Source organism: Podarcis melisellensis, assembly GCF_964234715.1.
Source record: "Podarcis melisellensis genome assembly, chromosome: 4".
In the NCBI taxonomy this organism is placed as follows: Eukaryota; Metazoa; Chordata; class Lepidosauria; order Squamata; family Lacertidae; genus Podarcis; species Podarcis melisellensis.
In genome coordinates, this window is record NC_138531.1 from 77,383,177 (window position 1) to 77,410,262 (window position 27,086).

The 27,086-nt window shown below is 42.5% G+C and overlaps 1 protein-coding gene across 4 annotated transcripts in view; it reads left to right on the forward strand.

Annotated features, from left to right (window-relative positions):
* STARD13 (StAR related lipid transfer domain containing 13) overlaps positions 1–21,454 on the forward strand; it is a 208,462-nt gene extending 187,008 nt beyond the window's left edge. For all 4 annotated transcript variants that reach the window (XM_081909308.1, XM_081909310.1, XM_081909309.1 and 1 more), the window contains 8 exons: positions 4,598–4,757; positions 9,524–9,722; positions 13,070–13,277; positions 14,864–14,978; positions 15,801–16,022; positions 17,000–17,217; positions 18,590–18,766; positions 20,785–21,454. In XM_081909308.1, coding sequence (XP_081765434.1) covers positions 4,598–4,757; positions 9,524–9,722; positions 13,070–13,277; positions 14,864–14,978; positions 15,801–16,022; positions 17,000–17,217; positions 18,590–18,766; positions 20,785–20,902 — 1,417 coding nt within the window. In that variant the 3' untranslated portion in view covers positions 20,903–21,454. The remainder of the gene's footprint in view (positions 1–4,597; positions 4,758–9,523; positions 9,723–13,069; positions 13,278–14,863; positions 14,979–15,800; positions 16,023–16,999; positions 17,218–18,589; positions 18,767–20,784) is intronic.
* The last annotated feature ends 5,632 nt before the right edge of the window (positions 21,455–27,086 follow it).

The following is a 27,086-nucleotide window of genomic DNA, read 5'->3' on the forward strand; positions in this document are numbered from 1 at the left end:
TTCCATCTGTGGGAAGTGAACTAATGGTCCAAGTGTCCATGCCAAGATTGTTACCTCATCAGGAAGAGAAGTTTTGGCTATTTAAACATTATACACATGTTGTGGTGCTGTAGAGATGTTTAGAGCAGCAGTTCTCAACCTGTGGGTCCCCAGATGTTGTTGGACTACAACTCCTATCATCCCTGAGCTCTGGCCTTGCTAGCTAGGGGTGATGGGAGTTGTAGTTCAACAACATCTGGGGACCCACAGGTTGAGAAAGGCTGGTTTAGAGGGTGGCAACACCTCTATGCTTCTCCATTCAGGACCAAGGGCAGCATCCAATTACTACATTCCATTAGTGCAATGATTCCCACTTGTGCAACAGAGCTTTCCCCTCCTCTTCTCTCCCCACGTGCACTCTGCTTCTTCCCCAAACCTTCAGAGGGTTGAGGGAAACCCAAGAACAGTTTTAGGAGGCGCACAGGGGAAGAAGAGAGAGAGAGTTCCATTGCACAAGCGGAATTCCTTCTGTTGATAGAATGCATTAGCACTACAATGCCAACTACTTGCTTCATTAGAAATATTGATAGAACTGGTGCGAGTTTTCAGAGATTGCCTTACTATGTTACATGGGTTTAAACCCAAATCTGACTGTTTAACACGGGCAGTGCCAGAGCAATAACAATGCCAGTTTACAGCCATTTCTGTACAGCCATTACAGAAGTTTCAGGGTTTTTGTTCTTTTGCTACCTAAAGGGTAAAAGGTCAATTGATTCTGCAACTAATTTAGAATTAGGCAGGGAATACTGATGTGTCTACTGTTGGGATACTGCCAGGGAGACAAAGGCCATCACTGCCTTCACGTCGTCTCCGGACGATCTGTTGATCTCTGTAGTCACGCAGTATCTGGAATTAGCGGCACCAAGCCTCAGAAACACTCCTGCCACATTCCTGGGCTGGTGCACACTCTTTCAGCAGAGTTCACACAGCAAAAGTTGCACTCAGGAGAGTATCATTTAGAATGTTTATTCAGCGTTGGTCAGAACAAAGAAAACATGACCGACTGCTAGCGTGTTCTGGCGCAGAGAGAGAAAACGAAAGCAATAGCAAACTTAAACATCCTGAGAAACAGGACATGCGCAGACTCTGTGACTCACAAGCCTGCTCTCTCTTAAGGTGGAACGGAAATATCCTAACATCTACTCCCATCCTACTACAAGATCCTAAAATGTGTGGCAAGTAAATGGAAGGGCATGGAACATTGGGAAGAAAAAACATTGAGGGTAAATTCCCTTTTAAAAATAAAATAAAATAATAATAGTAAAATACAAATATAATACATTAATAATCCTACCTTTAATTTAAAAAAACCAGCAACAGTATTGGTTAGGCATTATATCAATGAAAATAATACATAGAATTACATATTATCTTGACATTTCATATTCCACAAATTTATAAACAAACTCCACATTTCAATAAACTTATTATATGCAAGTTTTGTTAGACATACTAAAACTCCTACACATTCATACCAGGGTGATATTAAAATGGTTCTCAGCAATTTCCAGCATGCTGCTATCACTGCCTTGCTACTATGAGTAAACTGTTGATGCGGGCGAACTATGAACCAAAAGTTGGATCTCCCTAGAACAAGATCAGAGAATCAGTTGGGTGTACTATGCAGCCATCTAAGTATGTCATGCAGCATAAAATACTGGGGACAAATTTAGTTTGTAATCTGGAACTGACACAGACTGCAGCACAGATTATTAATATTCTTTCTTGCTGTAGTCGGTATCACTTTTGTCATCTACACTGATGTTTTCTACCACAATATCATCTTCATGAAATGGCATTCAGATCTCTTCCTCTGCATTTATTAAAGATTTCAGAGATGAGGGCGCTTGGGAACGCACTTGTGAGTTTCAGTTTTCTAGCCACGGTCTTATAAATTGCGCAGAGAGGCTTACTTAAAGTAGCTCAGTTCCAGAGTCTACAAATAAAATTTGCCCACAGTAATTGTTCTAACATAACATATTCTGGCTGAGTACTTTATAGCATTAGCTGGCATCTTAGTGGCCTCTGTGAGAGTGCTAAGGATTATTGCTCTCATTTTACAGCCAAAGGCAAGGAGAGCAAAGTTGTTACTGTTGGTTCTAGTCACCCAGGAAGCATAATTCAGAAAGGCTGCCTCAGAGCACTCCCAGTAGACTCCATGTCTGCAGTAGTAGTAAAACTATAATAAAAAATAATCAAGAGAAATAAATACAGGCACCACGTTTGTAACCAAACTTCCCTTAAATTAACGGAATGGCTTTGCAGTTTATATGTTGTACCATGTACTTGTTCAACTGCAAAGTAATATTTAGAGATTTGTACTAGATATCAGCCATTCAGAAAAATATACGGTGCAGAGAGAATTATCCGTCAAGTTAAATAAAGAGGAAAGAGAAGAGGCTGAAAGATAATAATAATAGCAATGGAGGCGATGAATCACAGGATGTGAGTGTCCAGATCTTCTGATTTGCTACACTCTTCCTTCTTCACATGTTAACCTCTCAGGACATCCTGATGAATGAGTAGCTAACCCAGTCACTGTTTGCTATGAGAGAGCAATGTATGTGTGGTGCCTGCTCCAGTGAGTGGCCAGGAATGTCTCTTGGTCCAGTGGCAGTAGCTGTGAAGCATTTGGAGATAGCATCTAGGCCAAATATCGATGGCCAGCAACAAGCAAAGAAGGCTGCCTCTGGGGCACTGACCCAAGAGAAAAAGAAGGGATCTCATTCTCTGTCATTGTCTTCCAGCTTCCACCACCTGAGGCAGATGCTTTGCTTAAGTCAGACTACTTGTCCATCTAGCCCATAATAATTTGCTATGCAAATTAGTCTCAGACAGAGTTCCTTCCCATCATCGGCTATGTGTGCTCCTTTTACAACTGAAGATTCAGGGAACAGAATCTAGGATCTTCCAACACTCAGCGCATGTGCTCTTCTACTGAACTGTAGAGTCTCCCCCAAAAGCAGGAGCTCCCCATTGAGGAATTGGACCCAGTTCTCCTGCATGACAGGAGAAGATAACTGGCAACTAGCAGAGCAACCCAAACTTCAGGCAGGCACTACTTCCATTGGGAGGATGAGTAAACTGCAGAGGTCAGGAGAGCTATTCTGAGCTGGGTGGAGAGAGGCCTTTGGGGGCATTGGTTGGAATCCTAACTTTCTACTTGAGCAGTCCCCTGCCGCTGCCTCTGGTTGCCCTGGGCCCGTTGGGTATCTCCACCTCTCTTGTACTCCCCACATGGCTTCTTTTGACCGTGTCTGCCTTCCCACCTCACACAGCTGAAACTTGCTTCAGTTCCACTTAAAATGATGTTTCTCACAAAGGTACATCTGTGGCGTTTCTATTGCCTGCATTTGTTTGCTTCAGAAATAAAAACTCACTGAACTGAAGCAGAACCCTGAGAGTTTCCCCATAATCCATTATTTGAGCTTCGAATTTGGCATGTAATGTTCCCTCACTGTAATTCTAAAATTGAATGGTAATGATAAATCATGCAATTTGAGATTACAGACATAATGAGCCACACTGAGGAAATTAACTCTACATGCTTTCAAGTTTAATCTTCTGCCATTATTTATTGCACTTCAAGTTGTCAAGCATTTTCTAAGGAAGTGTGTCGGGCTCAGCTAGTTGAAAGCTGTGTTGCCGAGGATGCTCTCTTGTAGAACAAATATGTTTGATTGCCAATGGCAGTTCCACTACCGAGAGCATAAAATGTGCAAAACGTAAAGCCTCCATAAATTCTGCTGTAGGAACGAAACCTATTTGCTCCCAGTTAACTCTTTCCTTTTCCCATCTTTGCTGCTCCTTTTATCAAACCCTTCTATGCTGCTCCTGGAAAATTAGAGAAATGCAGTGACTAAGTTCATCTTCCATACAGAGCACATGTCATCGAAAGAGAAGCAAATGCCCAAACCAAAACACTTATGGGAAAGAAGCAGGTCATTAAATGTGGTGTGCATCTTTGGGGGTTAGATGTTTTAGCTGGAATTATATGTAATGTAAAGCAGCCAAAGTAAAGAAAGGGTTGTTTGCTGCCTCTACTATAACCTATGCTGGCTATGCAATACCTCCAGTGTTGGAAACAGCAGGGCTCTGAGGAGCAGCTGCTGGGAACCACAAGTGAGCAGAGTGCTTTTGCATGCAAGTCCTGTATGCAGGCATCTGGTTGGCAACTGTGAGAACAGCATGCTGGACTAGGTGGACCTTTGATTTGATCCAGCCAGACTTTTCTTATGGTCTTATGTTTTTCTTTTGGTTCCTGTTCAATCCTCATTCTGTAGCAACCCAGTGGCTACATAGGGAATGTTGGTGTGGGTTATTGATTGATTGTGGGTATGAGAATTGACTAGGCTGTTATTTTTCTGCAAATGTGTGACTTCTGAACTTTCAAACAACTCAGGGGCTGCATGGCTAGAAACCTGTTTCATGCCTCAGGACAGCACCCACACACTGCGTGGTCAGGGAGGAACGGTGTATGTCCACCATAGAGATAGGTAGTTTTTATAGGATACACAGTTGTGTTGTTTTTTATTTGTACTGTTATTATTATCATTAGGTCTGTACCAAAGTTCATGAAGAGGATGAAAGTTCCAGACTACAAGGATAAAAACATATTTGGTGTGCCTTTAATAGTTCATGTGCAAAGAACAGGGCAGCCCCTTCCACAGAGCATACAACAAGCGCTGCGCTATTTACGCAACAATTGCCTGGATCAGGTAGGTTCTTCATTTCTATAGGTTTATGAGCATACAAACTCCTAGAGCAGCTTTTCCCCAGCTAAAATTATACGAGGTGGGTTTTTGTGCCTTTGGTCTTATTGTTTGGACTAGCATAATGTCCCTTCAAAGATGACTAGACAGTTTTAAGAATTTAGTAGTGTGTGCTAGCCCTATTGCTGCCATTAAAAATTATTATTTATGTAGCACACTTTAATTTGAGAATGCTTTACTGTCTTTATTGTGCTTGCCCTTACCGCAACCCTAGAAAGTATGGAACTGTTAGTCCCATTTTACAGATAAACAATGGACTTGTCTGTTGCTTGCAGAACTAAAATGTTGTCTCTTCTAGCATACAGAATGACATTGGTCTTATGGCTACTATTCATGTATATTTGGTTGTGGACATACCCAGAAATTAATCTCTATGTTCCCCTTGCCCAAATCTGAAGCTTCCTAGCAGAAGACATCAGAAAAAAAGTAGATGAAACAAACTCATTCGTTTTATGGATAGAGGTTGTCTGTCTTCTGAGAATCTTGAAGGGCAACAAACCCCCATCTCCACATTCTGGTCTTAGAGACATGCACAACCTTTATTAAAAAGGAGTTAGCTGCATCAGTAATAGATTATTAATTCAGTTACCCTCTCTGACTTGTTCTCTTACAGTAATAATTACCACCAGTGGGCTTACCCTACCAAGAAAAAAAATGCTTACATCCCATTACTACTGAGTTTTCAGTAGCATATCTGGGAGTGCAGTTTAGCAGTTTCAAAGAACAAAAAATAAATAAAAAGGTCAGACAAAAATCATTGAACAATAAGAGAGATTAGCAGCATCAGGGTGTAATGCAGCAAGAGATTTAATTCTGCTTCCATGGAATCTGATCCTTGCTTCTGATTCAAGTGTAATTGAGAGAGACTTATTTTAAAGTGAGCTTCAAGTGGCGTGTTGTGCTCTGACCTTTTGGCTGGCCATACCAGAGCATTGAGAAACTGTATGGGCTAATGCTTTTCCTCTGCTGTGTGTGATGAGAAAAGCATTTTAAAAAAGAGGGGGAGGAGAGAGAGGAAGGCAAGAGAAGAGAGCCAGCGCGTAAATACTGGCTGCAAGCTAAGGCAGTGCCATTTACCAACATTCCCAAATGTCTGCTCCACCAGCCACATGCCATTTTGAAAGCAATTGTATAAATGTTCCCAAAGAGTGGAAGTTTGGAAGACCTGCTGTGCGTGAGCATGAAGCAGTGGATATGTGCAAAAAAGCTCTGGATTGAGGGCACATACATTATTTTTCAGTTCTGCTCTAGCTATATATAAGCTTAAAAAGGTAAAGGGACTCCTGACCATTAGGTCCAGTCATGGCCGACTCTGGGGTTGCGGCACTCATCTCGCTTTATTGGCCGAGGGGGGCAGCTTACAGCTTCCGGGACATGTGGCTAGCATGACTAAGCCGCTTCTGGCGAACCAGAGCAGCGCACGGAAACGCCGTTTACCTTCCTGCCGGAGTGGTACCTATTGATCTACTTGCACTTTGACGTGCTTTTGAACTGCTAGGTTGGCAGGAGCAGGGACCAAGCAACGGGAGCTCACCCCATCGCAGGGATTCGAACCACCGACCCGACCTTCTGATTGGCACGTGCTAGGCTCTGTGGTTTAACCCACAACGCCACCCGCGTCCTTTATATAAGCTTGTTGATAGGCTATGGCAAGTATGTGTTGGAGTGTGAAGAGGGATGCATTGTACTCTTTTTCTCCAGTAAACAAGGTAAAACCCAGGGGTTTCCATTCATCGTTTTCTGATTTTAAAGGAGATGGGATTACTATTGTGCAATATATTTTGTTTTCTATTAATAGTTTCAAGATATAAAATATAATAGGGGTAAGGCACATAAAGGCCTACTGGTTGTCTTCAGTGCTCCAAGGTTCTTTTCTTCTGTTGAAAAAGCTTGTCTTTCCTCTCCATCTTTCTCATGGAACAGCACGTTTTTAAGTGAATCAGCAGCAGGAATAGTTTGAAGGAACCTCTTAAATATAATAGCAGCAACAGCAATAGGTTTTCTACCCTTCCTTTCTATCATTAAGATGCCCAAGGCGTTTAACACAGCCGTAACCTATACCAGCTCCTCCAGTGCATCACAAAACATAAAAGATCAGCAAAATGGGTTCAAACAATGATTAGCTGCAGACTGGTTACTGATGAGTAACAAGCCACTATAGATTCAAAGCTTAGCCTTTTATATATATTGAATTTTTTTATGTTTGGCACAAGAACTTCCATTACTCAGACTGATGAAGAGATGGATGCAGCTTAGAACAAATTCAGTCGTTTAGTATTAAATAAATTTGGTGTTGCAGTCACTTACTGCTGGTTTTCTGCTCTGTTCTGACTCCAACCTTCACATTTGACCATAAATTATGCTGGAATGCAGAACTATTTAAAGTGCTTTTTGTGTTGACATTTAGTCCATGAGGCTTTTTGTATATAGCATTTTAAAGTTTGCATTTAAAGTCAGTTTTCAGATCAGTAAAACATTTGTTTCTAGTAGAGAGCTGGAATTCTTTATAATGTAAGCCCATCAATATCGTTATTAAGAAACATCAGTTCTGAGTCAAGCAGTGCAATGATAATTGAGACAAATATATATGGTGAGGCAAAGGAAAGCTTAAGTTCTATAATTTGAAAACGGAAACATGCCCAGTCTCTTTTTCTCATAGATTCCCCACCACCACACACTATGTCGTCATCCCTCCTACTGTGAAATGAGGAAAAATAACCTTAATAGATCCCAAGTGGTATAACACAACTTCACTTGGGAATTAAAATGTGGTTTGTACACAGGAATTTGCCCCGGGGGCATTCCATTTATGAGAACTGCTGGAAAAGGGACAGTGCTGTGCAAAGCTGCTAGACAGCTCATTTGAAGAATTATCAGCTTCTTGCAGAAGAAAGCACATGGAAAAAATATTTATGTATCACAGAAAGCCTATGTAACTAATCCCTACCACATCTTCTTCCCAGCTAAGGCAACAGGATAGAAAAGAGCCTGGAAGACTTAGTCTGAAAATTATGCCCTTCAAATCCAGCTATTACTTGGCAACCAGTATATGATATAGGTAGAAATAATCTTTTCTGACTGTCTGCCACAGTAGCTGAGCTATTTCATTTATGTATTTGAAGGTTTCATGTCCACACTTCATTGGCGCCAGTAGCAGGACAAAGGACTATATAAGATAAATTATTTTAAAAGATTGAAAATAAAATCTGAAAAAATGTCAAACAAAACAGCTAAACGCAGTCAGAATGCATGGATTACCTGTAAAATGTACAAAGACGGGTCCTCAGCACTTTTTGAAAATGCTTGCGTTCAGTCGTTTTATTTAGAGAAAATGATATTTTCTTTGGTGTGTAAGGTCTTGATATCAGAAACCACTGGCAGCACAGCATGACTTAAGATAGCATAACTTTGGGTTGGAGACTATGACAGACTGGAAGAAGATCTGGATCTGGCAGCCATTATACACACCCTCTGCAAGAGTTAAGGAGTCTGCTGTTAAGGTAGTTAATCTGTAGCATCTGAGAGCAGTGTGGTTTTATCATACTGGCAAGCAGATATTGCCTAAACATTGGAGAGAGTGTAGCAAAATGGGAACTTGATTTCATCTGTGGTGGACTTCGGATGGCGATGTTTCACTCCGCTTCAAGGGTAGCTGGGCAAACAGTTGTTCTGGATCCACCACTGGTTCTGTTGTGGATTTCAGAAACATAAAAAGGGATCTAGTGCATATATGCTGTAAGCCACCCAGAGAGGCTGGAAAAACCCAGCCATATTGGCAGGGTATAAATAGAAATATTATTATTATTATTATTATTATTATTATTATTATTATTATTATTATTACTATTACTATTAAAGACTCAATAGTGTCAAGTGAATAGGCTGAGGTAAGTCTAGTAAACCTACTGATACGGGTGTGTGAAGGAGAGGATTGTGTGTTACAGGCAGAACTGTACTCTAGGTGGAAAAATTGCAGCCACCCCATTTAATGGGTCTTTTCTTGTGTAGCTTATATGGGAAATGACCTTTTTAGAGACCATTTTGACACCACGTGATGTGCCTGTTTACTCAGCATTTCTAGGTTTTAAACAGTGACTATTTTAGTGTTCCCTTGTTTAGCTTTTTTTAAAAGTCTTTTGATGCTGTTAACAAATATTGGAGTACAGATGTTCTTGTCACATTACCTTAATCTCTTAATATTTATGCACAGCACAGAGGTATCAGATGGTGGGACCACGGAACTGTGCAAATGTAGGGAAATGACCACATGAATAAAATATGGAGGAAGCTATAGATTCTGTTACACAGACTCCGATTCAGAGTAGTCCTTTTGCAAAAAGAATGTCCCATTTTTTCACAGTGGAGGAGTCCATTCACAGAAATAATGGAGCAGCTTTCCTCCCAATTCCCCCTTTCCTCCTGTAGTCTCCCCATACTGCTCCAGATGGTCTCTTGGCCACCCAAAGAAGTAGATTTTTGGGTGACATAGGAGAGAGAAATCTACAAAACTACCCTCTTACTTTCCATGAGTAGAGTGCAACTTGCGTATCTTTGGAGCCAACCCATTGACTGGAATATGCCCTGATCCTTATTTAATTACAGCAATTGTGGTTTAGGTCTTTTTTAACGATACTTCTGTATAATGTGTATTTTTCTCACTGATCATAATGCCAAATGGCTACATAGCTAACAGAATGTGGCTTATCTTTTAGGTGGGTCTTTTCCGGAAGTCAGGTGTGAAATCCCGAATACAGGCCTTACGCCACATGAACGAAAGCTCTCCTGAAAATGTCAGCTATGAAGACCAGTCAGCATATGATGTGGCAGATATGGTAAAGCAGTTTTTCAGGGACCTGCCTGAGCCTCTGCTCACTAGCAAATTAGGAGAAACATTCCTCCACATATATCAGTGTAAGTACTAGGGTTGTTTTCATTAGTAGTGAATGTGGACTATTAGGCCTTTAAACTATTCAGAGTCTGGCTTAATGCAGGCTTTCCCAAACTTGGGTCTCCAGCTGTTTGTGTACTACAACTCCCATCATCCCTAGCTAGCAGGACCAGTGTTCAGGGATGATGGGAATTCCAGCTGGGGACTTGGGAAGCCCTAGTCTAATGTGTTTGCTGAGATCATACTAGCATCAACAACAAAATCCCTTCTCACCTTGCTGTTTGATTTACCAGCAAACACATAAAATCAGCTGGCCCCAAAGTAAGAGGAGGAAATGGAGACACCGTCAGGAGCAGCAAGTTGCATTTCCCAATGAAGCCCAAGCCAGGGCTGCAGTCAAAACTTCTTAAATAACACCAGTTTATTGAAAGGGTGTGTGTGATTTTCTGGTGTGTAAAAATAATAACAGTTTTGTTTCACTGAAAGACAATCTGTAGATAGCTTGTAATTTTAAAAGAAGGGTATTCTTTTTTGTAATTTTCTTGCTAAGATCCGGAATTGTTTCATGGCACACTATGTTCATGTTTTTCGTGCTTTAGAACCAGCAGCATTCCAAGGTGGGAAATGCTATGTCTACCTAGTGTTGTGTTTTCCATAGGGTAAAATCTCAGCATCCCTCATGTTCTTATGCATGGATGGGCAGAGCATCCATCAAAATTCCAGCCACCCTGGATTTTCCTTGCTGCTCTGTACATGCTTTACAAGGGGGAGGGGGAAATGCAGGTGAGAAAAGGAAGTTGTGATTGGTTCTGGCTGGTGGGCCCAAGCACTGTGCTTTATAAAAGGAGTTGGAAGATACCCCCCTCCCCCAGCATAAAGAAGTCTGTCTGCTCCTGTTCTCTTGAAAACACTGCATTTCCCCCCAGCCTAGGAATTTGGAGCTGTAATATATTCACCTCACCATCTTTTTCCTCTAAAAAAAAAAGTTCAAATAAAATGCTTGACTGACAGCACAATTGCAATCCCAGGTACATCTACTCAAAGGTAAATCCCACTGAGTTCAATCAAGCTTACTCCCGGGGAAACTGGGTCTGGAGTTGCAGCCTGAATCTTCAAATAGAGAGAAGATAGCGGCTTGCTGAAGCGTGTACTATAAAGCAGTTTCTCCTGTTCTTTCATTGGTTTACTGTCTGATTTACACAGGGGAACCTTGAATGCAGGCTGAGTGAACAGAGTGGTGGCTTGTGAATTAGTTTTATCAGGCGTAATATTTAAGCTTCCTCCATTCATGCATTTATTAAACTCCCCACCACCACCACCACACACATGCCCCTTGGCTCTGTAGAGGAGGACACACATTTCCCAAGCTTCCCTTGTTGTGCCACAAGCAATGTTGCCTAGAAAAGAGCATGCAGTGTTATGGCATTGCGCTCTCGAAAGGAAATGAGGTCCCTGTTCACTGCGTGGCCCACTCCACTTCCCAGAGATTTAACTGCAGCAGTAAAAACTGTCCAGATGAACTCTGCAGGGACAGAAAGGGCTTATAAAAACCTCTGTATTCTGCCAGGGTTTTAAGGGCTGCTGTGCCGGTTTAATTTTGGATCTCTGCTTCCTGACTGTACTTAAACTGTATTTGTGCTACTCACTGTATTTCTACTGGGTTTTATTGGGCTTTATGTGTGAAGCCCAGCCATGCTCATCTGCCAGTGGAGCAGACAATGTTAGCTGAAAGGATTTCCCCTCCCCCCCCGCAGCCCCCTGCCCAACTCTACAATCGGCCCAGAGCCCCAGTCCTTCTGAGCAGATCTGAGCAGTCCTTCTGAGCAGATCAGGGCCTGCAGCAGGGAGGGGATGAAGGGGAAACTGCACAACTTGGGATAGTGCCATATGTATCTGTTTTATTGCTAGTTTGTGAGGTTGCTTTTTAACAGAGTGCCTCACCTTGATGCTCCTGATGGATATAGTAAGATCCAGTAATATACTGTATTTTTCGCTCTATAGGACGCACATTTCCCCCCCCAAAAAATTTAAGGGGAAATGTGTGTGCGTCCTATAGAGCGAATGCAGGCTGCGCGGCTAAGCCCAAAGCCAGAACAGGGAGATGAAGCGCTGCACAGCCCTCCGCCTCGCTGTTCTAGCTTGGGGATGGCTGCGCAAAGCCTCCACTCCGGGGGCTTCAGGCAGCTATCCGGCAAGCCTTTGGAGCGCAGGAGTTCCCGCTGCGCTCCGAAGGCTTGCGGATAGCCGCCTGAAGCAAGGAGAGTGAGAGGGATCGGTGCGCACCGATCCCTCTTGCTCTCCAGGCTTCGCTTCGCTGGAGAGGCGCTGCACAGTTTTCCCTCTCTGCGCAGCACCCCTTCAGCGAAGCGGGAGGAGAAATGGAAGGGGCTCCATCTCTCCTGCCGCTTAGCTGAAGGGGCGCTGAGCAGAAAGGGGGAGAATAATTTTTTTCCTGTTCTCCCCCTCCTATGGTCCGGTGCGTCCTATAGAGCGAAAAATACAGTACATATTACTACTACAAATAGTAGTGGTAGAGGGGAAAAGACAAGATTTTTAAAAGTAGAGATCTTTTCCCATCCGCACTCGAATTGTTTTAATGTCTTGGGGCTTTTTTCTGCTTGTCATTTGCTGCCCTAGGCTCTTTTGTGAGGGAAGGTTGAATATAAATCAAATAAATAAATAAGATGAAAGTGGTCCTGCTGCGCAAATCTTGGAGGCTGATTGGCTAGACACAGGAGCCTGAAGTTGGGCAATTGCAAGGTGCTCCGTTGACCAGGCAAAGGCGGCAACAAGGCATCTGGTATTATATTTTTTACCAGTTCTGGCCATTCCAGAGGCTTCGTACCACCTGCCGATGTAGCACAGCTTGGGTACTGAGCACTGAGCTTTTCAGAGACAGTTTATGGCCATTTACTACTAGCTTAGCCAGCTTGTGCAGTGGTGCCATTTTCTGGTTTCTAATTTCTAGAATGACACAAGGTGAACAGCAGTGGTGCCTTCAGAGCAGGACCTTGGATGTGGGGCAAAATGCAGCAGGGCTTGCTTATATTTTGAAGTAATGCTGTAATACTATACACTCTGACCTGAGAATCAGTCCCGTTTGACTCCATGAGAGTGACTTCTGAGTTGGCACGCATACGATTATTCTGCAAGTGAAGGGGCTTTCAAGTCCAGAGTCTAAAACGACCTGACTGCACCACTGGCAAACAGCAAGGCACAAAGTAGGTCACAGGATGTGCACACACAAAAAAATGTAGCTCTCTTCCAGAAGTAATTTGGAATTTGGAGGTGAGATCGTATCTGATGTCCCAAAGTTCTTGTTTGAATTTACAATCAAATTTCTATTAAGCAACACATTTTGTTCCCTCAGATGTTCCAAAAGAACAACGGCTTCAGGCGGTCCAGGCTGCCATCATGTTGATGTCAGATGAAAACAGGGAGGTTTTGCAGACTCTGCTGTGCTTCCTCAATGACGTCACTTCCGTGGAAGAGAACCAGATGACACCCATGAACATAGCCGTGTGCCTGGCCCCTTCGCTTTTCCACCTCAATCTTGTCAAGAAAGAAAGCTCGCCACGGTAAGGAATTGCTACTTTTCTTGCTCTGGGTTGCAAGTTAAGAGCGTTGCTAGGTGCTTATAAAGACTCGGGGCAGAGATGTGTGACCCGCATTTTGCATTTGCTGATTTATATATGTATAGATGCAGCTTTAGGTCTTTGGGTTGCTGGGGTCTTGCCAGTGCTATGCTTTAGAGTATGCACAGCAATCTGGTCAGCAAAGTCTGTTTTTCAAAAAATGGGAGGAGCAGGAAATCTGAGACTCAGCACAAAACGCCTACCAATGCCCTAGATGGAAGTGACATTATTCTGTGGCAGACCTAAGTTGTTGACCTTCCTCCCCACAGAAGCATATCTGAAATCTTCACTATTCATCTTTCATTGAATGCAGAGGACTCGCCTCTTAACCCTAGAGTTTGACAATTGAGGTGTATATTTTTACGACTCACCCCCTTCTTAGGATTGTAATGTTTTTAACTATTTTTTTCTGTTGCATTTCAAATTGTCATGACACCCCCTGGGACTTTAGGGTGAAGGTGGGGTTATTCTTATTAGTAGTAAGAATAAGAATAATGGTTAAATGTTATACATGGACATTGTAAAATTTCAAGTTTTAGAATAAGGACTCGTTGAAAGCTTTTATCTCAGTGTCAGCAAATGTATGTGGAAATTCGTTAAAGTTGCTTTGAATTCCTTGCTCAGCCATGAAACTCACTGGGTTACTTTGACCCAGTCACTATTTCTCATCTGAACCTATTTTCTTGTGGCTGTTTTGAGGATAACGAGATAATAAAACCAGAAATTCATATTCCTGGAGGACAAGGTTATCAGTGGCTACTAATCATGAGGGCTAAGAGCAGAATACCAGTTGCTGAAAACTGCAGGGAGAGTGATATTGTTCTCATGTCCTGCTTCTGGGCTTGCCATAGGCATCATGTGTCATAAACATGACCTTATGGATGCATTCATGTGATGCTCATGAATGATGCACAGAAGAAGAGCTGTGGATCAATGGTAGAGCAGTCACTAAGCATGCAAAAGGTCCTGATTCAATCCCTGGCATCTGGTAAAACCAATGAAGATGCTTATTTGACTAGGTTCCCCCAGCCACTCTGGGCAGCTTTCAACAAATTAAAATACAATACGACATCAAACATTAAAAAGTCCCTGAACAAGGCTGCCTTCAGATGTCTTCTAATAGTCAGATAGTTGTTTATCTCCTTGACATCCACAGGGCGGGCACCACTACCGAGAAGGCTCTGCCTGGTTCCCTGTAGGTTCACTTCTCGCAGGGAGGGAACTGCCGGAAGGCCCTAGGAGCTATATTTCAGTGTCCAGGCTGAATGATGGGGGTGGAAACACTCCTTCAGGCAACTTGTTATGTTTGACTCTTTAACCTTTTAGTGATTTTTATTTCTTTGCCCTGAGAATGTTTAAGGCATCCCCTTTTTCCTCAGTACAAAGGGTTTCCCTCAAACGATAAAAGTAGACTGTAAAAGACTCTTTGTAGGTTGGTACTGAAAAGTTATAAGTGTCACGACGTTACCTTTCATCTGAAAAAGGCTGTTGTTCCTTTATCACACTTGAAACACTGAATTCATTTGCAGAGTAATACAGAAGAAATACGCAACAGGGAAGCCTGATCAGAAAGATCTCAGTGAAAACCTGGCAGCAACTCAGGGACTTGCACACATGATAGCAGAATGCGATAAACTTTTTGAGGTGAGTGAAAGATTCAGAAGTCAATATTCATAAGGGAGCATGCTTTCAAGTACTTTGCCTATAAAGTTCCACTTTAGCCTTGGAATAAAAGTTTATGCACTGGAGTATTTTGTTGTTCACCTGGAAGGACCTCTAAGTGATTTCCTCTCTAACTTTCTGGAACATTGTTATTCAATTCATCAGTCTCTTTCATTACAAAAGGTTACAGTTGTAAAAAAACAACCCTTCCATATATCTTTGTGATTTTGAGTTGTCTCATAAGAACAGTCTGTTCTATGCTATAAGGATAGTATAGTGTTCTATACTAATGTTACTTGAATATAAAATAAAGTCTTAACCTACCTAGTATTATTTGGACTTGAAGAACAGCCCAGTGGACAAGACATAACAGTGAACCAATAGACAAGCGTCATTCAGGTGTTCTAAGTAGTCATGTGATGAAGGAGAGGAGGAGGAATTGCACTGCTTCCAACCATGTATCACCGTTGATCTCCACAAGGTGGAAGGATAACTTCTGCTTGAGTGCTCCAGTTTCCCAAAGCTGGTGGAGTGGCAAAACCCAAGCAGGGAGGGAAGACAGGTAGCATACTCCCTCTCTTCCCCATAGATGCTGGTAATCATGCAAGGGCAGAGGAACAGCACCTCAACAGAACTCTGACATATTCAGTATTCCTTTTTGGAATTTAGATATTTGTAATCTTACGATTAGTGTCAGGCAGATATTTCCAAACAGGATTTCTATGAAATAGGTTTTCCACAAACATATTAATTCCAAATCAATTCTTCCATCTCTTCCCCCACTCGCTGTACTTTTTGGGGCAGATCCCACATGATATGATGACACAGTCTCGGAACTCATATGTTGAGGCTGAAGTGCATGCTCCAACTCTGGTGGAACTGGGCAAGCAAATGGACGAAGAAGGTGGGAATTACCGGACCTACCTGGAAAGTCTAATACAGAGCCTCTGCAAAGAAGCGAAAGAAAAATTCAAAGGATGGGTCACTTGTTCCAGCGCAGAAAATACGGACCTGTGCTACAAAAAGGTAGGTTCTGCAACCAAAACATATATTGTCAAATTTTGCATGATATTTGGGGAACTCTCTTGAAACCCCAGAAAAAAGTTGATCAGGATTCAATGAGACACACCTGTGTGTATGTAACCATAATACATAGCAAGTGGCGGGCAGGGAGGGAATATATAATCAATTTTTTAAAAGTTCTTTTTTAGGAAAGCTAACACGACACATACAAATCATGTCTATTAAATAAAAAGTTTTAAATTAGAACCAGCACTTAATGATTGACATTTTCAGACAGAAAAGTGCAGTTACAAAATCTAATAAGCAGTTCCCATTGTCTTTGAAGAGTACTCCATAAGTTGATCTTCCCATCCTTTAAATCAATTATGCCTAACCTGTAGCTTCCTAGATGTTCTGGGACTACAACTCCCATCATCCCTGACCATGCTGGCTAGTACTGGTGGGAGCTGGAATCCAAGAATTTCTGGTGGGGCACAGGTTCTCTACCCCTGACTTAAGACGATTAAAATAAGTCACTTTTATACTTCGCTTCTACATATCCAAGTTTCCATTGTCGGTAGCTAATCCAATGTTCAGCCACTAGTTTGCTTCCCTTGATTAATAGTTTTACCACACAGTCACATTGCACATGGGATTTCATGTAGCTCAGCAGTACAATCTAGTGGAAGCATGAATGAGATTTCAATTCATAATCAACAGGTGCTGACATTCTGAGGGCCCTTCTTTCCCCTCTAGCCTTTCTGCACCCCAAAACCAGCTTGTGAAGGTTAAGGAACCTTCCAGGGTGGCATCCAGAATAGTGCAGGTTGCTGTCTGCAGGGGACATTGGCGTACATTTCTTGGGGGCAGGCAGAAATACTTTAGGTACAGAGACTGGCTTCTTTGGGTTTTTCTTCTTGTCTCATTCTTTACGCTTAACCCATCATCACTTTCCCTTCTCTTGTCTTCTCTTCCTCCTTACCGCCACTCCCTCGATTAAGGTAGGAGATGGAAACCCATTGAGGATTTGGAAGGCATCCGTGGAAGTTGAGGCTCCTCCGTCTGTTGTATTGAACCGAGTTCTAAGAGAACGCCACCTTTGGGATGAGGATTTCTTGCAGTGGAAAGTCATTGAAACGTTGGACAAGCAGACGGAGGTCTACCAATATGTTCTGAACAGTATGGCTCCCCATCCTGCTAGAGACTTCTTAGTCCTCAGGTAAATTAATTTAGTGGTAGAGTATGTTAGCAACCTTACCACCAAGGCACGTTGAATGTACATTTGTACTTTTGTACTTCATATGGCATCGTCCCTTTTTTCTGTAAATATTATTTTTACCCAAATGACTTTTCTAATTTTGTTTAGGACCATAATAGCCCAGATAAATCAGGCTAGTGGTAGGCCAGCATCCTGTTCTCACAGTGGCCAACCCAATGCCTATGGAAATCCTGCAAGAACCAGATATTCAGATGCATTCCTGCCTCTGACCATGGAGGCAGAGCATAGATATCATGGCTGGTACCCTTATCCGCCATAAATTTATCTAAACATTTCCTCTTGTGGGAGTTTAACTACACTGGCATTTTGCAGTGTTTATGTTGAATGTAGATGAAGGTACATAGCTTAAACTCCTCAGCAAACAACAGAAAATACACTTCACTCGTATCAGCTATCTATAAAATCAGTTCAAATCTCTCTCTTTCTCTCTAAAAAAAGAACACCTTTGCATCTTTCACTCTGAAAACTATTTATTAAATGATGTCATTAAACCATAAATATTGGCAGCTGCCTCAAACAATGACTATTTAATTTATGTAGCTGTGTAGGGTGTCAGAACAGCATTAATTCCACTGATCCAATTGTTCTGGGTTTTTCCTGTAGTGGCCCCATAAGGAGTTGTGTTCTTCATGGCAGGCTGATACTTCAGTTTCTATTACTACCCTCCCCCATTGTGTAAGAAGTGCTTATGCAGGAGGCATCTTCCTTGGCTGGGGGGTGGGGGACCTAGCTGCCTACCAAACTGAGGAAATGCTGGAACTGCCATAAGACTTCAACCCATCTAGATTTTCCTGGTTCTGCAATTTAGTTTGGAAACAAAACAGAGAAATCAGTCCCTTTCTATTTTAAAATAGTCCTCAGTAAAATGCCATCCCCTCAGAAAATTACAACCTAAGAGACTTGTTCTTGCTGCTCAGCTCTCCTCCTACATTGTCCCCTTAAACATGTTCACATTTCACTGGGTGCCAGGACTGGACATCCACTCTCCCAGCTTCTTTCTGTGAGCGAGTGTGCTGCTGTGCGTGCCTCTTTCCATTGACAAGGTGCATTCCTGCAGCATTTTGTGCTCCTGTCTCTTTTTTCTTTTCTTTTACATGTGGCAGCCATGTTGTGTTATGGCATGCTCCCATTGGCAGCCATTTTGTGTTAGGCCACACTCCCACAGCCACGATATTTGCCCTTCTTCTCTCAAATCACTCTTCTGCATCGTTGTACTGAGGCAAGTATGCTACTGAAAGAATAAACGCAAGGCTGGATACCTTATTTCTTCCCCTCCAATTCACATTTCCTGTCTTAAAACCTGTTTCAACAGGACGTGGAGAACTGATTTGCCTAAGGGGATGTGCATATTGGTGGCTGTATCCGTGGAACATGAAGAAGCCCCTCTGATGGGAGGAGTGCGAGCAGTTGTTATGGATTCCCAGTACTTAATAGAGCCCTGTGGCTCTGGGAAATCTCGCCTGACACACATTTGCAGGGTGGACCTGAAGTAAGTATCACCAGTGCCAAGATCCTGGTCAACAGGCTTCCTGAACAGAACTAGCTTTTCTGAGCATTGATTGGCAAACTTAGAAGAGTGCAGTTACTTCGGTTAAGAGAAACAACTTCTACTTGCTTGGTTAATATAAAAACGGGATTTTAAAAAAACCTGCTTACTGAGTATTGTATCACCTTTGGCCCAATGGGACTTACTCTCAGGCAACTGTGCATGGGCTGGTTTAGCTCCACCTCCAGCATGATTTTTTAGCTATTAAATTATCCTTAGATTGATTCAATGGAGATACGCTCCTCCCAAATTATTGTGAATTGCAGCTCAGTTTCTGAACAGTTGTGCTTCAAGAGAACCACCATGTGCAACTGGTGGCAGTTAGTCAACAAGCCATCTTCTTGTGGCTGGTGAGTATGAAGCTAGCAGGCCAGCTCACTACATAGTGCCATAAAAAAATACCTGAACTGTTGCCCAAACTGGCCCCGACTCTATTTCGCCTTAACAGCCAAATGGAAGAAAACTCTGGGATGTCTCATGAAACATCAGTACCAAGAGTGCTTGGTAGGGAAGGGGGCTGTCGCTGCTTTTGGGATGAGTGAGGCAGTGGGAAGGTCAACGCTGTGCAGTTGCCCCAGCAGGATTGGCTCTGCTGATGTTCCCACTCAGCTCCCAGTCTCCCCACTGCCTCACTCCTCTCTTTCACAGTAAGTGGCCACAATGTGGCTACCTGGAGGCCAGGTAAATGGTGGCTCCCCTCCTCGCCAACCACTCCTGTTTGGTGTGCATGGCCTTCCTTGTGGGAAAGGGGTGATGAATATACTGCTGTGCAAAGCAAACGTCATTCCTGCTCTTGCATCTCTACATGATTTGGTGCATGTTATGTTTTCGTAATCCTGTGAACAGGATCTAAACCATGGATAGTGACCCTGTGACCCTCTAGATGTTGCTTGGACCATTAGCCTGACCATTAGCCATACTTTCAGGCGCTGCTAGGAGTTGAGAGCCCAGCAACATCCATAGGGCCACAGATTTTGCCATTCCTCATCTAATTTGTCATTCAGAGCTTCTGTCCCTAGTGTATTCTTTTGTGCTTAAACAATCTAATTTGAATTTTGAATCCTCAGAGGATTATAAAATGAACAGCAGTTGTGGGGGATTTCTTCTTTGTGATTTAAATACAGTTCTAGAATTCACTGAGAGATAAATATATAATCACACTCATCTGGGGTAAAACTGTACTTTAGCATACAGATGAGTTCTCTTGAAGTCCCATCCTTCTGCACGATTCCATGTGTTTATTTCTTGAAAACTGTTAATAATGTATCACTTCAGCTGATCTTTCCACTCAGTGCAGTAAAGCTGGTGCTATTATTCTCAAAACATTTTACAGTGTAGTTTTTGCCTTCAGCCCTGCACCCATTTGTGAAAACAGAATTTCATCTGAACTAGTCATGCTCATGTGTTTGTGACCAGGACTGTAATGTGTGTGAGTGCTGCAGAGTTGTTTTTGTTTGTCCTCATAACAGCACTGCCACCGTTCCCATTTTATAGATGATAAAATGGCCCCAACTTGATAACCCAAGAAGTGTAAAGAACATGTCACAGGTTATAGAAAGCATGCTTCCATATTTTTTCTGCACATTTGAACTACTACGACTACTTTCAGACATGGGAATGCTCTTCAGAGACTGCAATAACACATAGCAGAAATGCAGGCGCTCAGCCTTTGTATTTATGTGTGAGATGCAGGATTTGAACCCAGGTTTCCTGGACTCGGGCCAAGCAATCTAAACATTGTCCATACTGGCTTTCTCCGTGTCATGGGTAAAATGTACATTTTATTCTGTGTAGTGGAGTTTTTCAGTCCATGATTTTCAGGCGTGACCGTAGCTGCATTGTTTAGCACCGTGGTGCGTATGAGAGTCCTCTGCCTATTTTGTTAGTGTTTCTGTCCTACCAACAAGATGAGGCTGGGGGAAGAACATGCTTAACAGTAATTTTCCTCTTTCTCCCTCCAGAGGTCATTCGTTAGAGTGGTACAACAAAGGCTTTGGACATCTGTGTGCTGCTGAAGTTGCCAATATCAGGAATTCATTTCAACCGCTGATTGCTGAGGGACCAGAAACAAAAATATGAGTGCTGGATACCGAGATATATGGAGTTCCATGGACAAACTAGAGCCACTGGGTGATTTTAGCCTACGTTTGTGCAATAGCCAAGCAAGGATTGCTTGGGCAGTTCTGCCATGGTCTGGTAATGTCACTCACTCACTTACCCTCCCAGCCCCGTCCTGTATTCGTTGATCTCCTTCACTGAAGAATATTTGTCCAAGAACTTTTTCAGGCTACACAAATTGACTGTGGTCATTGCTTTTCCATTGCGTAATTCTAATATTTAAAAGCTTCTGAGAAGCTTATTTTAAAGTGTAAATAAGAGATGTAAATATTGTATAGACTTTGCTATGTATCATATCTGCCTATATATATATATACATACATATATATATACACACACACATATATGTAAATATAATAAGTTTTGTATATAAGAGAACTTTCTAGAAGAAACTTCCTGCATCTGTTTGGAATGATTTCCATTCTGTTAGATCTCAGCATCTCCCAGCTTTTGTAAACAGCATTTGCTATTACTGTTAAAACCATGACATCATCAGCGCGGTGACTATCAGCCAAGTGGAGTACTTAAGCTGATCCTATGTTTGCAAAGCTTATATAAAGAGGTGCGTAGAGATGGGCATACAGGGTTGAGAAGGGGCTGTTAGGAGCCGAGAGAAGGGCAACGAACAGCAGAAAAGCAGTCTGGTCAGATAGCACTGGCAGACAATAATCTACAATTGCCTGCAGAAAGCAGCAGCTGAGAATATATACTGGCTATCTTTGAAAAAGGAATAGAGAAGTTACAGGATCAGCTGAAAGCTCACTGTTTGCAGTTTTCAGAATATTTGCTAAAACTGTTGGGCTAATCCTTAGACACCATGGTAACAAGGAAATGCTTAGAACAGCTGGTGAAGCAACTGTTGAGCCCATATGAAATCTTACTTACCATATCCAGCATCTGTTGCTTAAACTCACATTGCAACGATTGGCCTTCAAATCAGTCACTCCAGAACAGTCCTCTTCACATCTGTAGGGATATTCTATAGCAAACAGTACTTAGTCTAAGGCTTTGTGATTTGAGATCCTATCCAAAGATTTGCTGTCCCAGGACATAAAGATTTGGGTCCCGATTCAGAGAAAGTAGCTCATGGTTAAATTTCATTGTAATTAAATGGAACTTGAGTAGGTCATGACTAGCGATAGCCCTGAAGTGAGCCATGCAGATAACTTTCTGTGTTGTGGGGTTTTCCTATAAATAAGTACCATATATTTTGGCCCATAGGGCGCACCTAATTTTTTTTTGGTGGGAAATAAAGAAAAAAAATTATTTCCCCCCCAGGTGCGGGGCTGGGGCGGAGGAAGCCCGAGCTTCCCCCGACCCCAGCTCCCAGAACAGGCTGCTATCCGCAAGCCATGGGAGAGCTGCGCGAATCCCGAAGCCTGGGGTGTGCTGAGCTCAGCGTGCCCCAAGCTTCTGGGTGCAGGCAAGCTCTCCGCTAGCCTCCCACGACTTCGCGCAGCTCTCCCACGGCTTGCAGATAGCTTTCTGAAGCCTGGAGAGAGAGAGGGGTCGGTGCGCACCGACCCCCCTCGCTCTCCAGGCTTCAACGAAAGCCCGCATTCGCCCCATGGGACGCACACACATTTCCCCTTCATTTTTGGAGGGGGAAAAGTGCGTCCTATAGGGCGAAAAATACGGTAATAAAGTTTACAATTCCCTGATTCAGCAGCTCATAATGGTCTTTGAAAAATCATTGTGGCCCCATAGTTTTTTTCTACAGCTTTTCAGATTATAATCCAAGCCGCACAAAAACTTCAAACTCACTTCCACCAACACCTTCGCCTGGCTGCAACTGTTCCAGTGTCAGCAGAAGCAGAGGCTCTTAATTCGCTCTCTGGCACCTGAGATGCTGCTATGCCAGCATTCCAAGAGCCAGGAAAGAAAAGAGAAGGAAGCAACAGCCAACACAGCCAGGCAAAGAGAGAAATGAGACCTTTTACAGCCAGGCAAGTAGGTAAGGAAGTTCATTGCAGTGGGGAGTAAAGGATTTCTACTGCATTGAGCTCCCATTGCTGGGGTATGTGATGGGACACAGAACATTTCCCAACATTTTAGCAAGTAAACACAGTTGGCCAAGCCCATACAAATCAAGCTCATATTTGGGAAACCCAGGCAGGTGGGCAGGGTATAAATAATATATTATTATTATTACTGGGCTAACCCGTGTCCATTACTTGTCTAAGTTTCCCCGTTGATTTTAATGAGGCATAACAGCGATTAACTTTCTCTGATATGGAGCTTTAGTTTGGGATACAGCAACAGCCCTGACAGCACATCGCTAACCATTATATTCTACTAGTATTGCACTCAAGTTGCATGCCTATAATGAAGTACAAATTGGACTACTGGTGTGAAGAAAACAATACCCAGCAACAGAGCAATTTTGCCAGATAAACATTGTTTCCAACAACATTAGGATCCTTAAAAATAAAAATATCTATATAGCTGCTGCTGTTGTTAATAATAGTCTTAAAGCAACCCACTTAGAATTCTTGCTTATAGAAATACAAGCTAATGTCCCCATTGTATCTGAAATTATTCCGAGCTTTGTTTCCATCTGCACAATAGGAATGAAATCTTTTAAAGGGCAATCCTAAACATGCCTAGTCAAAAGAAAGCCTCATTGATGTTAACGGGGCTTACTCCAAGGTAAGTGTGTCTAGGATTACACCCTTAATAAGCTTTTTACTAAACAGAATAAGCTTCTTATAAAATGTGTCATAAATTTAAAAAGTGCAATGGCAAACTCTGGGAAGAGGTGGTACTGTATCTCTGGAGCACCTTTAAGAACACAAGATGAGCGTCCTGGATCAGGCCAAAAGCCCATCTATGTCCAGCATCCTGTTTTCACAATGGTGACCCTGAAGCCAGCACACAGGACAAGAGTGAGACAGCATTCTCCCCACCTGTGAGTCCCAACAACTGAAACTCAGAGGCATACTGTCCCCAACAGTGGAGGGGCAATGCAGTTACCATGGCTGGTAGCCTTATCCTTGCTGAATTTGTCTCATCCTCTTTTAGGTGGCCATCGTTACCTCTTGTTGGGAGCAAAACCCCTAGTTTAACTAGGTACTGTGTGGAAAAGTACTTTCTTTTGTCTGTCCTGAATCTCCAAACATTCAGCTTCATTGGATGGTCCTTTTTCATCTGATGGCCTTAGGCCTTGATCCTAAATGCATGGCTTGGAAGCAAATCTGTCCCGTTCCAATGTCAGCACATTAGGATGGCAGTTGTCCTAAAGATGTCATTTTGTTCCTCATGAATGAAAACAGGAATAGCTGCTCGTATTCTAGAATGGTAGCCTAAGAGTCCATTGGCAGTACATAATCAGGGAGTACTTACCGTATTTCTCATTCTGAAAAGGGGGAAATGTTGTAAAGCAAATCATTATTTTTTGAAGTAATTTATGGAGACAGGGTGAGCTTTTTTAAAGAAAGAAACTAGCATGGAACAAAATGCAGTTTCATTCCTAATTTAGTTTAAAATATGCAGTTATTTTCATATTAATTAAGTCAGATTCACCCTGACTTTCTATGTATTGTGGTACATGGTTGTTTTTTCAGATTGCACATTCACTTGTGAGTAGGCCCCATTGAACTCAATGGGCCTTACCATTGAGCAGACATGCATTGTGCTGTCAGTGTTTTAATTCATTGTTTTCAGTCAATCAAAATGTGCCATTGAATTTGATTCAGTAGAATACAGTATATTTTCCTGAAGAAGAGGGATGCCTTTTTCCTGTCAGGTCTCTTTACCTTGAACAGCAGAGTTGGCAAGCACAAATTAATTCAGTATATGAAACTTTTTCCAGCATGTCAATCTGCGGCAGTGAGGAAAGATTCACTTCCCGAATTTCTGCTTGTCACACAATGGTTGTTTTGGAGCATAGTGCAGAAACAGCTTTTCATGGGATTCTGTGGTGACTATAGTCTGCCTGGATTACATTTAAGCTTTGTGATCTCTGTAGGATTGTGCCTATAAGGACAACACACAGGAGCTTTGGAAATGTCTAGTCTAGGTGGTATAAAAACCCCAACACCATGCACCATTCTCCCAATACTTCAATTCTAGAAAGAGGTATGCCACTGGATTAATATCAAACCATACTCATATTCACCTCAGTGTGGGATGCAGACTGAGGCCAAGACAAAAAAACCTCAGGTTTAGGATTGTAGATTTTAATTTTGGTGAGCCTGGGCCACTCGTAGTTGATGGATGGCAGCAGCAGCGAATACCCACAGCAGCATCACTGTCACTTAATAGGAGGACGAGAGTTGAGGCAGCGAGGCTCTTCCCATTGTCCCTGCATAGTGCTGACTTCTCTGCTTCTACCTCTCCTTACAGGCCGCAACTGGCCCAGCCTTACCAAAAAGTACACTAAGGGGTTTCCCCCTCATTACAGTAGTACCTCGGGTTATAGACGCTTCAGCTTACAGACTCCGCTAACCCAGAAATAGTACCTTGGATTAAGAACTTTGCTTCAGGATGAGAACAGAAATTGCGTGGCGGCGGCAGCACAAGGCCCCATTAGCTAATGTGGTGCTTCAGGTTAAGAACAGTTTCCGGTTAAGAACGGACCTCCAGAACGAATCAAGTTCTTAACCCGCGGTACCACTGTATTATTTTCATCATGGCCTTAGCTTGCATGCAACACCTGTAAGAAGTCTAGAAACTAGAAAGCCCAAAAATATGTCATGTGGTATTTCCTTTCCATGCTGTACAAGTCCATCCAATGGAAAAAACCATGCCTTAACATGGCCCTTAACATGGCCCTTAACATGGCCACAGAGAAAGAATGGGAGTAGTGTCAAGTCAATCTTCTCAATGCTGGTGTACAGCTGAATACCTATCAAGCCATTCCAAAACATCATAATCCTAAATGCAGAAATTGTCACTCAAAACCAGAGGATAAGCCATATTGAATTACTGTAGGTGCCTCAGGAGATGCTTCCTGTCAGTAGTGCAGCAATATTTATTGTAAATATGTAGATTGGGGGAAGCAACTTCTCTCTTTAAGGCTATGCAGGGAAATGTCTTGTATTTTCAGTACTCAAATTTATCTGGATTTGTACCAGGAAGTTGTGTTTGATGGTGGTGCATAAAGACTTTCCTTCTTTGCCAGGATCATACAGTAATAATTTGTTAGAACTTATGTTTACCCCAAGGATTGATGTAATAAAATATATAATTTTCACTAACCTTCCCCAACTCTGTTGGACCATCGGCCATGCTTCTGGGTTTTCAGTTGGACCAGGTTGGCACTCCACCAGGTTGGAGAAGACCGATTTAGGCCTACAATACAAACCAGAAAGTTGGCACCGTAAACTGGAACCAACTTTTTCAAACACACTCACTGGCAGAGCCATCATACACCAAGATCATCCAAAAATGACATAACACCAATTCAACCCCTTACCCAGTCTTTCCTATACCTGTACAATCAGTAGGGATGAATGATAAGTTTGGAAGGAGTCAGTAAATGACCTCTGTCACTTTAGTAGTCCCAAAGTAATTCCTGGTTGAGTCAGCCCCTTGGCATTTTGTCTCAGCTCATCAGCCTGTTTCCCTCCTCCACACTTCCACAAACTTATTAAGTTGTAGGAGGATGAGGTGAGGAGGGGAAGCAGCTGTTGAGGTGAAAGCTTAAGGCTGCTTCTGCAGAGGTAAGATATAGAAAATATTGACTTTTATTTCTCCTGACTCATTGACTGGAAAGGCTATTTTTAAAAAATCCAGCTATAGTGCGCAGAATTAGGTCAAGCATGTTCAGTAAAGACTTCTTGGACCTTGCTTTGCTCACTTTGGGAGGTGCAATTTTTTGTTGTTTTATTTTAATTATCCTGACTCATAGACCTAGACATAAAAAGAACCAACAACCCTACAATTCCCAGCATTCCATAACAATGGAAATGGCCAGCTCTACCATTAGGCAGAATGAGGCAGTCACCCCAGGAAGCACATCCTGGGGAGTGGAGGGGTAGCAAGATGTGCGACAGAGATTGTGTGACCTATATTTACTACCCCTGAGCTAGTTTGCTGTCCTAGTTTGTTCAGGTAGAGGATGTTGTCCCATCACTAGGTGTTGAGGTATGATTCAAATGCCAGCCTCATAGGATGGGATGGGATGGGATGGGATGGGATGGGA